The 15,729-nt window shown below is 35.0% G+C and overlaps 1 protein-coding gene across 2 annotated transcripts in view; it reads right to left on the reverse strand.

The window, feature by feature from the left end:
- The window catches only part of LOC139115238 (organic cation transporter protein-like), a 28,091-nt gene continuing 12,362 nt past the window's right edge, over positions 1-15,729 (reverse strand). Inside the window, exons 5-11 of one of the 2 annotated variants that reach the window (XM_070677211.1) lie at positions 15,310-15,481; positions 14,263-14,345; positions 13,546-13,754; positions 11,884-11,992; positions 9,547-9,756; positions 6,156-6,252; positions 262-1,553 (exon numbers count right to left, since the gene is read on the reverse strand). In XM_070677211.1, the coding sequence (XP_070533312.1) occupies positions 1,530-1,553; positions 6,156-6,252; positions 9,547-9,756; positions 11,884-11,992; positions 13,546-13,754; positions 14,263-14,345; positions 15,310-15,481 (904 nt within the window). In that variant the 3' untranslated portion in view covers positions 262-1,529. Of the gene's footprint in view, positions 1,554-6,155; positions 6,253-9,546; positions 9,757-11,883; positions 11,993-13,545; positions 13,755-14,262; positions 14,346-15,309; positions 15,482-15,729 lie in introns of both variants that reach the window. The other variant, XM_070677212.1, reaches the window with a different exon arrangement.

Genomic DNA, 15,729 nt, shown 5'->3' on the forward strand with positions numbered 1-15,729 from the left:
TTCAAAAAGAAACACTGATGTTTTGGCATTGGGATACATTACAAACAAGTTTTTTTAAGTATAACCATGTTAATACTAACCATTTTGGATGCTATTTGGAGTAGTGAGCTTTTTGTATACATAGACAACAAAGTAGAGACAATCTATAACACTTCTCTATCCCTTTGATGAACAAATACCCGTATCTGCTAATGTTTATTATTCTACAACATCACCAGATTACATGTATATCCCAAGTCACAGGGCAATTTTTTGTTGTTTATCCACAGAAAAATATTAAGAAAAATATTCTTCAATTTGGAGGTCTTGCTATTATTAATTCAGCCAATTCATGGGCAGCTGTGATTCATCAGCGACTCTGATAAGCAAAATTAGTTGCTTTAATAATGGCATCTCATCAAAATTTCTTATGCAAATGTACATTTAAACTTTTGAAAGTGTATGTACATATATGTGTATCAATAAATATTTGCACTTTACAGACTTTTTTTGTTACTGCAGGCAAGCAATCAAGCATAAAAAACAATCAGCATTGTTTGGCATTCTTTGATGTCAAGAAAGAAATTAAATACTTTCTTTGCATTAACAATTAACTCAAAAGATGTCAATTCTGAATATTTGTCAGCTAATTTTCCTGAATTTGAAATTGAGGTTTGTCATTTGTTAGAACAGTTCTCTATTCATCAGCAGAGTTCTGGTTGGTACAAGACACTGGATCCCTTTTGATGATCCGTTCTGAAAAACATTTACTTTGGTATATCACATCAAACCCTGTTCTAGGGCGTTTCAATAAACAAAATGATGTGAGTAGCATATCTGATACACACTTGACAAAAAACATCGGAGGGCAACCATTGTACCCTTTTACCACTCAAATGTCTCATTGCCAGTAGCTGAAACTTTTGATCACTATTTTTCTTCTGTATGTCAACTGCAAATTCTTGTTCTTTCCCCATGAGCATGTTAAGAAACAGACTATTTAGCTTGTCAATAAAGCATCCCTGCCTGTGCAAAATGTGCGTTCACAATTAAATGTAGGTGTGGAATTGAATTCACTTGCCGACGACAACAATGCATTCAATTCATGTACATGCTACAACAGTGACACAGTGTACAGATGTACAGCCTGAGTTGACAAGCTGAATACTGGATGTCTCAATATGCTTTGGGGAGTAGAACGAGAAACTGAAGTTGACATGAAAAACAAAAATATTAACAAAATCATCAAGGCTACTGTCCCTTCAAAAGACATGGTCCCATAGATACTGGGTTGAAAAAAGGAAAGCATATTGGAAATTATTGGTTTCTCCTATTGAACCCTGTCAATGAAACTATTCCAAGAATGCTAATACAGTGATGCACTTTACAATATTAGCTATTCCATGAACTTTTGTTCAAGAAATTTGAATTCAGTCAGACAAAAAATAATGTGTAGTTACTGTAACAATGGCCATCACATGACAGAATATTCTTCTTCTGATTCGCTGTGTTCATGCAACAGCAACTCAATTTCATCTTCTTTTCCAGCTTCAATATCTTTTCCCATTTTTCTTCTGAGAAAATAAAGTCACAGGACAAAATGTGTCATTATGATTATACAGTGCAGATAAAAATCTGCCCCATAAGAGTATCTCTAAAACCTTCAAAAGTTTCTTCTTAATGTCCATTATTCTTAGCCCTTAAAGGTGTACTGTCACCTGTTCCAAATTTTGCCAGTTACCATGGAAAGAGAAAATCTAACCAATCACAGATTTTAAGCGGGTGGCTGCTTTTTAAAAACAGCGCCCTCACATTGGCATTTGAATACCAAGGAACGCCCCTTTGACCATATATGGGCATATTTAGATTACAGGTGACTGTATCCCTTTAATGTAGGATGCATGTGCCTCCTGACAGATATTGGGACTCTCAAATGTTTACAATACTTTTCTAGTCCACTGCTAGTGTGGGCTTACATAGCTTGTAAAGTAAATGAAGTTTTACCTGTCTTATTCTGGTGGTCATTCAATCTTTAATTTTTCGTAGGCGGCCATTTGAATTTCAAGTGTTCATATATGTAACTAGTTTTTCTAATAGAACAAAAATTGTATGGTGACCCCTGATTTTTATTTTTCTTTTAAGGGGAGCAATATAAAGTGTCCTTGACAAATATTCAAGCAAACTCCAAATCTTTTCAGTTTCGAAGTATGCCACATAAATGTAACACAGCATTATTTTCAATCTTAGGTACATGTAGTATGTGGCTCAATCGTGAAAATCTTTAACTTTTGCTCAAACCTTTGGAAACTTTAAACCATTCTCTTTCGGAATCAAGAGTAAAAATCAGGGGTGATAGTGAAAATTTTGGCACTAGAGAAACAAATTACCTTAAATACACTGATATTAGAAATTCAAAATGGCTGCCGTCCCTGTGCTCACTCCATGGGGAAAAATTTGGTTGTTGATTTTCACATAAGATTGTGAAAATTGTGTTTCTTACTCCAAGAGCTCAAAAATTAGACGGTAGACAGGAAAGGTACTGCAAAAATGTGAGTCTCAACATCTGTCCACAGGGCGCATTCTACCTTTAACGCTTTCACTTTCAAAGCATGGTTCAACCTTAATGTTTGCACACAGTACATTATGTCTATGGACATGAAAATAGGAATGAAATGCCTCCATTGTTTTCCATACAGTAGTAAAACTGAATACAGGATACGGAGGTGAAAGGGTTTACGCTTGGAAAAGATTCAGTGGTAACTAGATTAGGAAACACTGGGTGTGATTGGAGGAACAAAATACAACAAAATATTTTTACATGATTATTAGTCATATGATGTGGAAACAAGCAACAGATTATTTCAGAATTGTCAATGTTAGTAATCACTTGCATGTTGCATAGAAATCATGGTAGCTGATCATATGCAGCTGTTGGAAGAGTATACAAAATATAGCTGCCAATTTGTGACAAAAGCCAGTACCACTTTTGTCAGAGCAATTACGTATTGTCTTATGGAATATCAAAATTGTCTATCGGCTTTATTTTTGCCAAAAGCTATATTTGAACTTCAGTTACAGTTAAGTCAACATTCAGTTTTTTGAAAGCCTAAATGTGGCTTTGGAATTGTTCAGTTGTATTAATTTGGTATTTTAACTTGTCAAATTGTAATGTTACTGTACTTTTTAAACTGGAAACAAATCTACAATGACATTTCTGAAATGATACACTGCTTGGTTGCTAGACTGACAATGTGCACGTAGTACATACAGAAATATGTTGTGAACGAACAAAGCGATAGAAATATTAATTAATAAATGATGCAGAAAATATATCCCAAATATTTATTTTACATGAATATAAATGGATGCTTTTAGTTATAAAAGTTACAAAATTTATGTCTTTACATGGGTACAGCATAATAACTACACTATTCTGATTACTTTTCTGTTTTGTGCATGAACATTTCTCTTATTTGAAAATTATTAGTATGATGTACAGTATTTTACATTCACTGGTGACCTTAACTTGTAGGAATAACATAAAGCAATGTATTTTACATGAAAAGACAATCAATTCTGCATTTTTTATGTCATTTCTACAAAAGACAAAGTTAGAGTGACATAGGACCTAAAAAGAAATGTGTTTAGAGTTACCATGACAAATATTGAGATGCATTACAACCATGTTTTTGCATCAATCTTTAAAAATGTTATTTTAAATACCAAACAGTCAATTTTTGACCCTGTAAAATCACATACATGTGCAGATCTCTGGAATAATGACAAAAAACTCTTTGTCTCCTGAAATTTAAGTTCTGCACATTGAACATTCATCAAGCTAGGGCAATATTGTAATCTGAGCTAGTGTGTGGGGATGCATTCTACACCCTGTGAGTTCACCACCTGAGTACAGTGTGGTGTTGAGTATAAGCCTGGCTTCTTGACAGCTACTTAACACAACAACCAATAAGAATGATGACATAGTATCTTCAGAGTACATCTACTCAAATTTGAAAAGATCTTGAAACACTGGACTCTGAAGGCGCTCCCTGATATACTTTGTTGTCTCATCATTTTGTTGTGATCCGCTTATAATTTCAGGGTCAAATATTCACCTTTGGCATCAAAGTGAGATGTATAAAAAATTTTACAAAAAAAATGATGCCACATAAAAAATTTGATAAAAAATCAACCATATTTACAAAGAATGACTATATTAGCATGGACTTGTTACTTGTACCAGTGAGCTATAATGCTTGTTATTGCATGTATGTTGTGCAAAGTAACAAACTGATGATAAGAACTTGACCTCTGAATGACCTATGACCCTGTTGATCAAATGATCTAGGCTGTCCAGTTACTTTGCAAATCAAAGCATATTGCACAATGCCATGAAACTGGATCCCAGGGTTCTCCACAAGGGAATGTTTAGATGTGGGCCACCCCTCTGTATTTGGAGCAAGCTATTCATATGGTAATAACTATAAGAAAATATATTTTCACAACAAAAGAATATGCAAATTATGTATTGCTGTGTAAATTGGCCACCCTTTGTTTTTCCTAGCTGTGGAGAACACTGGATACTTTTGTAAGGTTTCAAAGTAATTTATATCACAAGCATGGAGAAGTAAGGTTTAATGAAAAGTTAACTTAAATTGTAAATGTCATGAAAGCAATGAACACATAATTATTAGTGTGTAGACATGAACACTGGTGTTAAAGGCACACTCTCTATATTTTGTAAACACTGTGGGACTTAAGTATGTACACCTCAGCTGTGAGCACTGCAATGACATTAAGACAAACTGAGAAATCATTGTGTTCAAGAGGATTGAAATACTTGGCATAAATTACTACAATAGAAAGTCTATTGACTATAGCTACACCATGAATCTGTCTTCCATACCCTAAGTGTTTGCATAATCTGCTGTCTTTTGATGATTTCAATGTCTCATGGTCTCCTACATGGATGTAACACTTTGCTGAGTATAAACAAGCATGCAGTATGAGGTTTTCAACCCCAGTGTCTCCATTTCCTTGTGTATTTATCAAACCATATTTACAGATGAGTTGGGTAGTTTGAGAGATTTAAGCTGACAGGGTTTTTATGAAAATTGGAGAGAGTGAGTTCCTATTTACACAAAGTCCACTTTGCTAGGACTGAGCTTGCTCCACCCTTGACCAACTTAATTTTGGTAAAACTCTATTGCTTGAGTTTAAACTTGTTTTTCAGGAAATTTAATGGCAGTGGATTATAAGAGGTAGATTTGGAGCTGAAAACATTCCTTTTCACACTAAGTGGTTTTTCACACATGGTCCAGCAAGAGTTTTCTACCCTTTTTCTTTTTATAATATCACACAGCTTGCACGTTTTCTCTTTCTTAGTGATTCAGATTTGGCTGTCTAGTTGAATTTTCCAGTACTCATAGGAAAAAGAGTATTTACACTGCAGAATGTATCAAACATATTTCCATATTGGCAGACTTCACTGCTCTTGAACAATATGATTGTACAAAACACTGAATGCCAATAGAAAAGCAAAGTTTTCAACCGATGTAACAAAAACAAGTAAATATTTATAAGCTATCTGTAGAAGTATAGAAAAAGATGTGAAGGCTGAAAAACTGGTTTTGATATAATTTTCCTTCCAGACACTCCTCTAATTGTTCTATGTTAATGATTGAGATTAACTCCAATCCCTATGAATTTTTATCATTTGAAGCATGCAGTACCATTGTTCACTGTCAGTGGTAATTGTGTGAGGGTGCACAGCAAGGAACTGGGATTATGACTTATGAACATGCAAATGAAAGCCAAACTAATAGAGAGTGACCTTGACACCAGTGATCCTTAAAGCAAAAGTGCAATAAGTCACACAACAGAGAATGAAAACAAAGCAGTATTGTACAAAAGGATACACAACCGAATAATTACATAAATTTAAAATCAATTTTTTTTAAAATTTTTATGAGACCCATTTCATTATCAAACAAATTATTAAATTACAATTTATGTGTACTAAATCTCAAGAACAGGATAACACAAATATGGTGACCTTTAACCCTTTATTTCTTGGTCAGTTTTCTGTGAGGTAGACACAAACAGAGAAAGTGGAAGTTGACAGAAGACAGAGTTTTCATTTTGCTTTTGAAACCTTAGATCTGTATGTTACGAACATCAGAAAGTAGAGGAGTCTTTGAAGATGTGTCATCAGCTTCATCACTATCTTGTCCCTCTGTGTCTTCTTTGTCATATTGCAGACTCATTTTTTTCCTATACAGAAAAAATGAAGCCATTCAAAAGACAAGAATAAACTTCCAAACATCGCAATCAGGGTAAACATCTGAATTTGTGCAAATGTGATATGCTTTTTATGTGCCGTCATTCTTTCAGTTTGTTAAAATTAATACATTTTGCAAGGGAATAATGGTTTTGGTGATTTTTGATATTGACTTGATATGCTGTATAGTTTGCTTGACTTACATTGTAAAAGATATTTTTCATCATATACTGATGATTACACAGTTTGCCGATAGAAATCATTATGGAAACTGTTAGTTGCAAACAATAGCAGCAAAGAAAAACCCAAGAATGCTGTAGAAATTGTTGAAAGATATTTTGCAGTCTCCATGCATGCATTACTAACACAATTGCCTAAAGCTTTGCATGTAGCAACCACAGATCTTACTCAATCAAACTTTGATCAAGATTATGCAGACAAGATATTAAATATATCAAGTGATATCTCTATTTCAAAGGGTCAATAGTTGTAATTTTGATGATAATTTCACCTATTTTGTTTATTAATTGAGAACTTTTCCCTCTTCTCCCCCATAAATATGTACGGTAAATACAATCAAAGCTTGCTAAAAAAATACTCTCAGCTCAATATGAGCTGTTATTATTAAACAAGAGAATTCTAGTCTGGACCAAAATTCAGGAATACAAAGCATTTTTACAGGGTATTGAGAGCAGAACAAGAAACTGTTTTTTCCAAACAGGAAAAAATTATTAGGGCATCAGAATTTACAGCTTGATCGCAATCACTTTTTTCCCCTTTTGAACAAAATTAAAGAAGGAGTCATCCTTTTGTTTGGATTGCAGCATCTCTGGATGAAACCTTGTGTACAGTCTGAAAGTAATTGACAATTTTTTTGGACACAATAATATTGTTTTGTTATATCACTACCTGCAAATCTTGTTCAAAATTTGCTTGTTTCATGCTTTGAATCAAGAGCTGTCATTCAACATGCAGCATGATGACATGCCATTATTGAGAGTTGCGCCCATTTAATCCCAAACACAGGCACTGAGATTACAGTAACATTTTCCCACTGTGCGTGGCATGCAATATTCATGTTATAGCATGATGAAGTGTGATATGATCATGTGATAGCCAACATGCCATACATATTACATGGCAATATAATATGATACATGATGGAGCTAAAAGGAGCAGAAAGACTTGTGTTCATAGGTTGTATATTTCAATCAAAGTACAGAAGCACTAACATTATTTCTGACAACAACTGTGAGCTACCATTTGAGAAAAAACAAATGGCTGACAATGTGATGGCTCAGCTTTGCAAGTGGACTAACTGAATCCTGTCAGTTGTGGAGTCTGAGCAGATTGCTGTGTTTCTACAATGTTCTCAGTGACAACATGAGTCACAGAACAGTTTGCGGAGAGTTACATGTCTGTGGCAGTGCTCTGTTCTACATGTAGCTTAGTGAACTTATTCTAGATGTCTTCATCTTATCATTTTACCCACGCTGGCTAAAACAATGAAACTTACTCATTGGCACATCAAATATCACAAATATCTTGTTATGATGGACTGTACTTTGCAAGACAGTCCAGAGCATCTGACATCCCATCATTACAAAGTGTGATACTCAATGCCAAGCAAAAACCAGGTGAGTTGTTGTATCAGCTATTCAATGATTACAGTTTGGACATTGCTGTTGCTGTACTGTTACAAATATATGCCATTTTTGATGACCTGCCGCACTTTTCAGGGTGTGGACTGATTTTGAAAGATGCAAACTGTGATGCCAGCTTTCATTTCAATAGCATACATGTAAGTATGTAAATTCTTTGTATTGGAGACATTGATGTTTATTTATAGTTTGGAAAATGCAGCAAGTCTGTTCAAAACACTTCATGTATGAAGTTGGCATTCGTTAAATTATACTGTAACAATCACACTATGTTAATATTAGTAGTCCAAAGTTGCCAAGGGTAAATTTGGATTCGCATGACCATCATGTTGAACTTTGAACTATTTTCACATGTTATGAGGTGTATGCATTTAATTCGAACTTAAACTGCCAGGAAACTATCAATACCACACATCTAGTGCTCAATTTCTTCAATAATGATGTTAATTTATGCAAAGTGAGGCAATAAGCATCGTTTCAGTATGCAAATCAACCGACGATCACTCATTTCATCAATGAAGAATATTCATTAGCCAAAAATTGTGCATTATGCAAAACTACAACACAAACTTTTAATGATCCTGATTATGGATTTCAAAGATTTTGGCTTGTACAAACAAGTCTATCAAGTAGAGTTTTTTCTATGTCTTTTGTACGATGTAAATCAGAGTCACTACTGTATCTTAATGTCATACATTCCATTCAAATATCTGAAACATTCCTTCACCTGCTGGTACATGTACAGTTATTACTTTCTGCTTTCAGGGAGACTACATCAATCCATCACCATGATTATTTAATTTGCTGAATGTTAAATAATGAGGCATTCTCATGAAAGTCTTTCTTCCTTTTAGTTCGGCTTGTATTCCTGATATCCATCATGTCAATATTTAAGATTAATTCAAAATACTCACAAGTGTATCAGTTTGGCTACATGGCATCTGATCTGCGCTGATGACAAAATCTTCAAAAATCATTACTTTTTCTTTACCAAACATGTTAAACAAGTCGTGAAACTTCACTGAAAACATATTTCCGCTTCTAGAATTATTGACAGCAGGGCAAAACTTTTCCTTTAATTTGTGCATTGCAAACTCAGAGAGAACATCTTTTCAAAACAAAGTATTTTCTGTTCGTTGCACTTTTTAACATATGATGCAAAAATTCAAACATTATTATAAAGCATTACGTCTTTCCTCATTGTGAAAATTTCAGTGATATTGAAATTTTTGTGGCTGGCTGCAGTTGGAAACATCCAAGGACTGTTTTACAGTGACAGCAGATTGATTTCATACAAGGGTTGTATGTGTAACTGCCCACCTGTCATTTTCTCTACCATATGGCAGATCTTTCATGACAATTATAGACCAGATAACACTATCTACACCCACATCAATTGTAACTATAAATATCAATGTTACATGATGGGACCGGATATGTTGACAGTAACCACAGAGGCTTGTCTGATAAAAATCTCCGGAAACAAATGATCTTGGGTAAACAGTGTGAGTTCATATCAAGTGAACAATGTGCAATATTACACTTCAAACAGATCTTTTGTTTACTCATGTATTTATTTCACAAGTTATCATTTCACTTAGTCATCATTTATATACCGGTACTTACGTTCCAAAAACTTCTCCCTCTTCAATACTTTCTGGAAGTTTCTGTTTGAGTGTTTCCGGCAGGAGGAGGGTCAGAATTCCAGACAGGAAGGATGTGGCACCCATTATGATGTACGGCAAAGGTGTCCAAGTGCTCACAAGAAGCATAACATAGGGAGATATCACTGTCCCGATCCGTGCCAACGTTGAGGAAATGCCCATACCTGCATTTCTGTAGAAAGAGTAGAATTTCTAGAAGTTCTTTTACCTTCATCTTTGAAAATTGCAAGAGTCATGGAATCGTTATGTTAATAAATGTCTGCATGTAAACTGAAAAAGATCTATGCTCCCCTCCTCTTCAGAGGTGGGGGGGGGGGGGGGGGGGGCGTAAAAAGTGCCCTTGAGTGACAGATTTTTCAGTCTAATCTGCATGTAGCTCCTTAAATACCACAGCTGACCATTCCCATGGGATTTTATGTCCAATACAAACAGAGTATATTGTGATAGAATTTCTATATATGTAACAAAATCATGAAGCTGTGACTATATAACTTACATACTTATCCAACTTTCACAACTATATTTTTCAGGATTTTTCACATGATGATAAAATTTATTCTCATTTTGTTTGCTGTTCACAGAGTGCAGTAGACTGTTCCCTTTAACAATGGAAGCTTAAACACACTTCAGGAATGACCTTTTTATACATTGTCCAAAAAAAATTTTGAATCTAGCAAATATGCCTATATTAAAAAGTCCTACATTTGTCCGGTAATAGACAATGATTCAAAGCTAAAAGTCAGTGAGATATATTACTGAACTGGATCTTGACACAAACAACATTTATTTCATCAATTCGAAATAATCTACATGTATTCTAAACCATTTAAACCATGTTGTTCCCTGTCATGGGAAATTAGCTCAATGTCCCTTGTCTGTATAGAAAGAATGGAGCCCTCATTTTTCTCATTTTCAACTTAGGGGAAAAAGTTGAAGGCCGCATTCCAATACAATGCTGCCTTGTTTGACTTCTCTTTATCACAGGTACTTCAGCTATGTATCATGTCAGAATAATAATCTCTTTTCTTCTACAGAGTTGCAGTTATGGATTGACACACTGAATTTAGTAGCAAACATGTGTATGTCATAGTTTTGATGAACTTACAGATCAAACTATCTACTACCAGTTCCATTTGAATTGATAATTTTGTCATTTGTTAAATGCTAATCAGCAGTCTGCATATGGATTTGTATTTTTGAAATTATAAAATTATGGTATTATTCAGTGTTTTGAACACAAACATAGACTGGCTGTGGTCACTTGGATTTTCATGGGTGTATGCAGCATTTACTGGCTAGCCATCACATCAACAGTCTACCAGATTATATTGCTTCAATTTACTCTGTTTTGATATGTATATGCCCACAGACTTGGGGCAAGTCTAACGCAAACAGCTGAACAGGCATTTTCATAATTTTTGGATCTTGAAATATACAACCTTCATTTTGGCATGAGTACAAGTGGTTGAACAAAATCCATTTGTGGACATAAAAAGAACACATGCACGTTTCTTTACCAAAATTCTGTATAATTTGCATGAGGTAGATCACAAGACAAAGGTTGGCATTGCACTCACAAAAGTTTTTCAATATTATGTTTATAAGCAACATGGTTGGTATGAGCTCATCACAATAAGACCATAATATGCTGACTTTTAATTTTGAATTTCACTGGAACTCTTGAGAAAATTGGAATATATAAATTATAAAAATATCTATAAATTATGGAATGTATAACTTTACAAATAAATAAATACATTGAATAAATAAATTTGTCCTGAAAATTAAGTATCTTGAGAAGAGATATGCAGGGTTGAAAATGCTACATACAAATCAAACTCAGGTATTTTGTAGATTCATGCTTCTTACATAAAAATGAGTGTGCTGTTGAGAAGTCCATGCTTTTAATGATGGCGGCATCTTTTGAACAGAGAGATCCAGTATTTTCTAGACACTTTGGTAATTTCAAAACAAAATGGCAAAGCTAAATGTTGTGAATTCATCCAAAACCCTAATTCCGTTCCAGGGGTACCATTGACCGTTTTTTCAGATAGGTCAACTAAATTTAGGAAGTGTAATTTGATTTCATTCATGTCTCTAGCAGCCATATGGTTGTACATCTATTTCAAGATATTGCAACTGTAACAGTGTAGGGTAGGTATTAGGCAAACACAGCTTTCATATGGTACATGACTGACAGATGTTTTGGTATTACCATATTTGGACTCTGTGTGCAAATGAAGGCAAACAGAAGTTTTGCAGAGTCAGCAGAGCGGTTATTACAATCCAGCTCCCTTACCTGACAGATGTTGGGAAGATCTCCGCGGAGAATATGTACACAGCACCAAATGCCCCAGAGCTGAAGAGTTTGGCAACCATTGCCAGGACCATAGTGGCAGTGGAGTTACCTGTGGGAACACAAAATTAATTAACAAAATTTAACATTTATTGGTGCATTTCAAAATATCAACATTATGATTGCTAGCCTTGACATTCAAACAAAAGAGCAATTCCATGGGACATTATCCACATGGACACTGAATTCCTTCATACCACTTGGGGCTGGAGATTGGCTTAAGGTGGAACGCCTCTGGGACATGGAATCACTAATTTTTATAATTCTGCTCTGATCTACCACTTTTGGGAGCTCATTTTGAAGCTCTCGGAGTATGTAATGTTTTCATCCTCTTTGTGAAAATCAAAATCAAAATCACAGAGTTAACACTGGAATAGTTGGCCATTTTGGATTTCAAATATCAGTAAATGGATATATTAGGTAATTTGCCTCTCTACTCTAGTACCAAAATTTGTGTGATGACCCCCTGGGGCTTAATTTTTGTTTGTGCTTTGTTCAGATAATTGTTGAAAGTTTTAGTAAGGAAAGTTCAAATCTTTCAATGTCAAAGCGTGTACCACCTTAATGTCTAGTGGACAACTAACTGTCCTAAAAAGCTGTAAGATGGTATGATGGTATGAGATACCCATGACTGGCATTAACCTCTTAGACATACTAGTACATGTTGTTGTGGCTAGCGTTAGGGATAGAGTTAGTGTACATGCAAGTGCTAAATAGTTAGATGTTCAGGGGGTGTCTCTCCTAGAACCTTGAGATTTCAATCTAATAAATGAAGCAATATAGTCCCAGAATATGGATTAATGGCTTACATGGATCACAGTAATCCAACATATGTAATAAACCATCCATTAATGTACTAAATGCCCTCTGATAATTTGACAATAATTTTTTTCACAAATTATTTTAAAATCCTACCACCAATACAGCCCAAGGGCTTTGTTTTGGCTCTGTTAATCAATTCACACTTTAAGTGTTTATTTAGTGCATTTGGAAAGGATAATTTTCGCTTCTCAGTACATTTGACCCCTATTTTAATTGAACAACTTTAGTGTTAACGAATTCTTGATATTCACTAGTAGTAAACTGTTGCTTGTATAAAGTCTGTGCATATTCTAAGTCTTCCATAACTAAAGCATTTTGTTAATTCTTCTGGTTCAAGAACCTGTATACGATTGGAAAAACACAAATATATTGGCAATATGATTTACTAGGGGGTGTTGTAATACTGATAGCCAGGCTAACTAGTAACCTATTATTTCCTCACTGTCATAATTGAACCAAACTGGCAACTTTCATGACCTCTGTCTAACCACACATCCTCCCTTCCATTTCATACTCACACTGAAGTAAAATTTTGCTTGAAAATAAGATTCAGTGGCAATTTAATACAGATTTACATATATGATTGAATGTTACAGCACTCACTTCAACTGGTGTATTCACACAGATCAAAAGTACCAGGATGTGAGGTCATGTTGCAATCACAGAATTATGTCGTCTAAAGTTCTTCAAGAGCTAATATTTCAATCTGTTTCTTACTCAGCTTGCCGGCAACGCCTTCTAAGCACTTGAAGTGAAAGGTTGGACCATGGTTACACTACATACCTACTAGTCCACACGCTACCAGTGACAGCCCACTTAAAATCAAGCACAAACACAGTGACCATCGCCGACCTAACTTGTCACAAGCCCACCAGGAGGACAGGTAGCCTGGTATCTCCACAGCCCCAGCAATAAGGAAAGAAATATATGGATTGCCATGTAATGTGTCTGTGTTGAATGAGATACCATAGTAGACAAAACTACAGGTAAACCTAGAGGTGTGAAAAAAGGACGTGAATGATGGTTAGCAAACTTTTAAAACTGCACAATATTTGTCTTTGTTTGTAGTACTGTGAATAAATAACACAGTGTAAGGCTAGATAATAAATCACACAATCATACCAAATAACTGCAACAGTCTTCACTTAGGGGACAAAATCAGCCCCTTTGTTCAAGTGAAAGGAGTCACTGCACATGATCAAAACTGCACAAATTCAGGACATTAAAAACTGTTTTGTTATTGGTATGCATCTACAGTTTTACCGTTTCTTAGTATTTCACAGTGATGTATAATTGTCACAATTGAATAAAGTAGTACTCAGGTTCCATTGCATTAATGGTGAGATACTGAACAGTTTGAAGATCAGTTACAATTTTGTATTCATGCAGAGATGTTATACGCTTTGATTGATGTGAACAACATTGATACATACAGAGAGAGAGAGAGAGAGAGAGAGAGAGAGAGAGAGAGATGAGAACAACATCAAACTTAGAACTTACCAACTAAAACAGAGATTTAGAGTTCTACATCTGAGATTTGGAGTTTTAAACAAATCAATCATTGTATTTTGTTTTTTTCCAGGCTATAAAGAAAACAATATAACACCACATTATTTTTCATTTTTCATCTGCAGCTGATGATATGACAAGGGTATTATTAGGTTGACTTAATGGTGTACATATACAGTAGTTGAATTTACAGTGGCTCTTAGCTGTTAGCTCATGATACCTGGCAAGCAACTATATTGCTGTAGCTTGTAACACAAACACACAAACTCACATGCCATCTAAGCTTTCATCTATATTGCAGTCTTTGTTGTTGTTGACACTATTATTATAATGCTAGTTTTATGTTAATAATAAATAACAACATTTTAATATCATACTTGGGCATTACTATCACACACAAGCTCATGCAGCTATGTAATATCAAAACAGTGACAATTCTAGATTGGTTTGGGATAAAGTTATTTCTACGATACTCAACTCCATCACAGGTGTTGATACCCCCACTGGCTACGTGTGCGGCAGCTCACTAAGACTTTACTATTCAGCATTCTGCAGTGTACTTTGTGCCATTGGTAGTTACCCTTAACACAAGATGCCTGATGCTATCGAACAGTGTGATATGTTTCATCCAAAACAAAAATGTACCGATGCTTTTTAATTTATTTTCAATTACTTCTCATTTAATTTAGTAGCTTTATAACTTTATTGCTCGTAAATCTTCTTCAAGTAAAATCAATTGACACTGGCCATGACATACAAGGACGCAATCATAAGAATCATGAGATTGCAATGGTGGCAACTATGGGGTCTAAAATTTCAGTATTATCGTACCATATTGACACATACCAGTGAGCTGCTTGCAGCCGCCCTGCATTTGTTTGTGATTACTTAGAATTATGACTACAAATATCCTTGTATTACTGGCTCTCAAAACTAATACTTTTGTAATCTCGTCCCTATTTCCATTTGTTGTACACATGGACTTGGCTAGAGGATGTCAAATGTGACACGGAGATGACGAGTCTCTTTCACATTCACCTTAATTGTGACATCGTTATCTGTTGTGTCACGTTTTCCGTTAGCTTTCTCCTCTTCAAACAAGTTATCTGGAAGGGAGACTTTATTCTTCTTGGCAGCTTTCCTGAGTATTTTCTCAGCCTTGTCATATTTTTTCTGTTGTATAAGCCATCTTGCTGATTCTGGAACTAACCTGTGATCAGAAAAGTAAATGCACAAAAAAGGAAAAGATGACTAATTTTCAAGAAAAGTACATAGACATGTGTATCTATGTGTACATGACCATGACAATGTTAATTATTTTTGTTTTCCTCCAAGGGTTGATGGCACACACTTCCCAGGCTGAAATTACTTGTAGGTAGATCTTCCCTAAATGAGCTTAAGGTAACACCTGTGCCTTGAAAGTGGAACACTTTCCTAAATGAAACTTTAAACCACTCT

Source organism: Ptychodera flava, chromosome 17 (assembly GCF_041260155.1).
Source record: "Ptychodera flava strain L36383 chromosome 17, AS_Pfla_20210202, whole genome shotgun sequence".
In the NCBI taxonomy this organism is placed as follows: domain Eukaryota; kingdom Metazoa; phylum Hemichordata; class Enteropneusta; family Ptychoderidae; genus Ptychodera; species Ptychodera flava.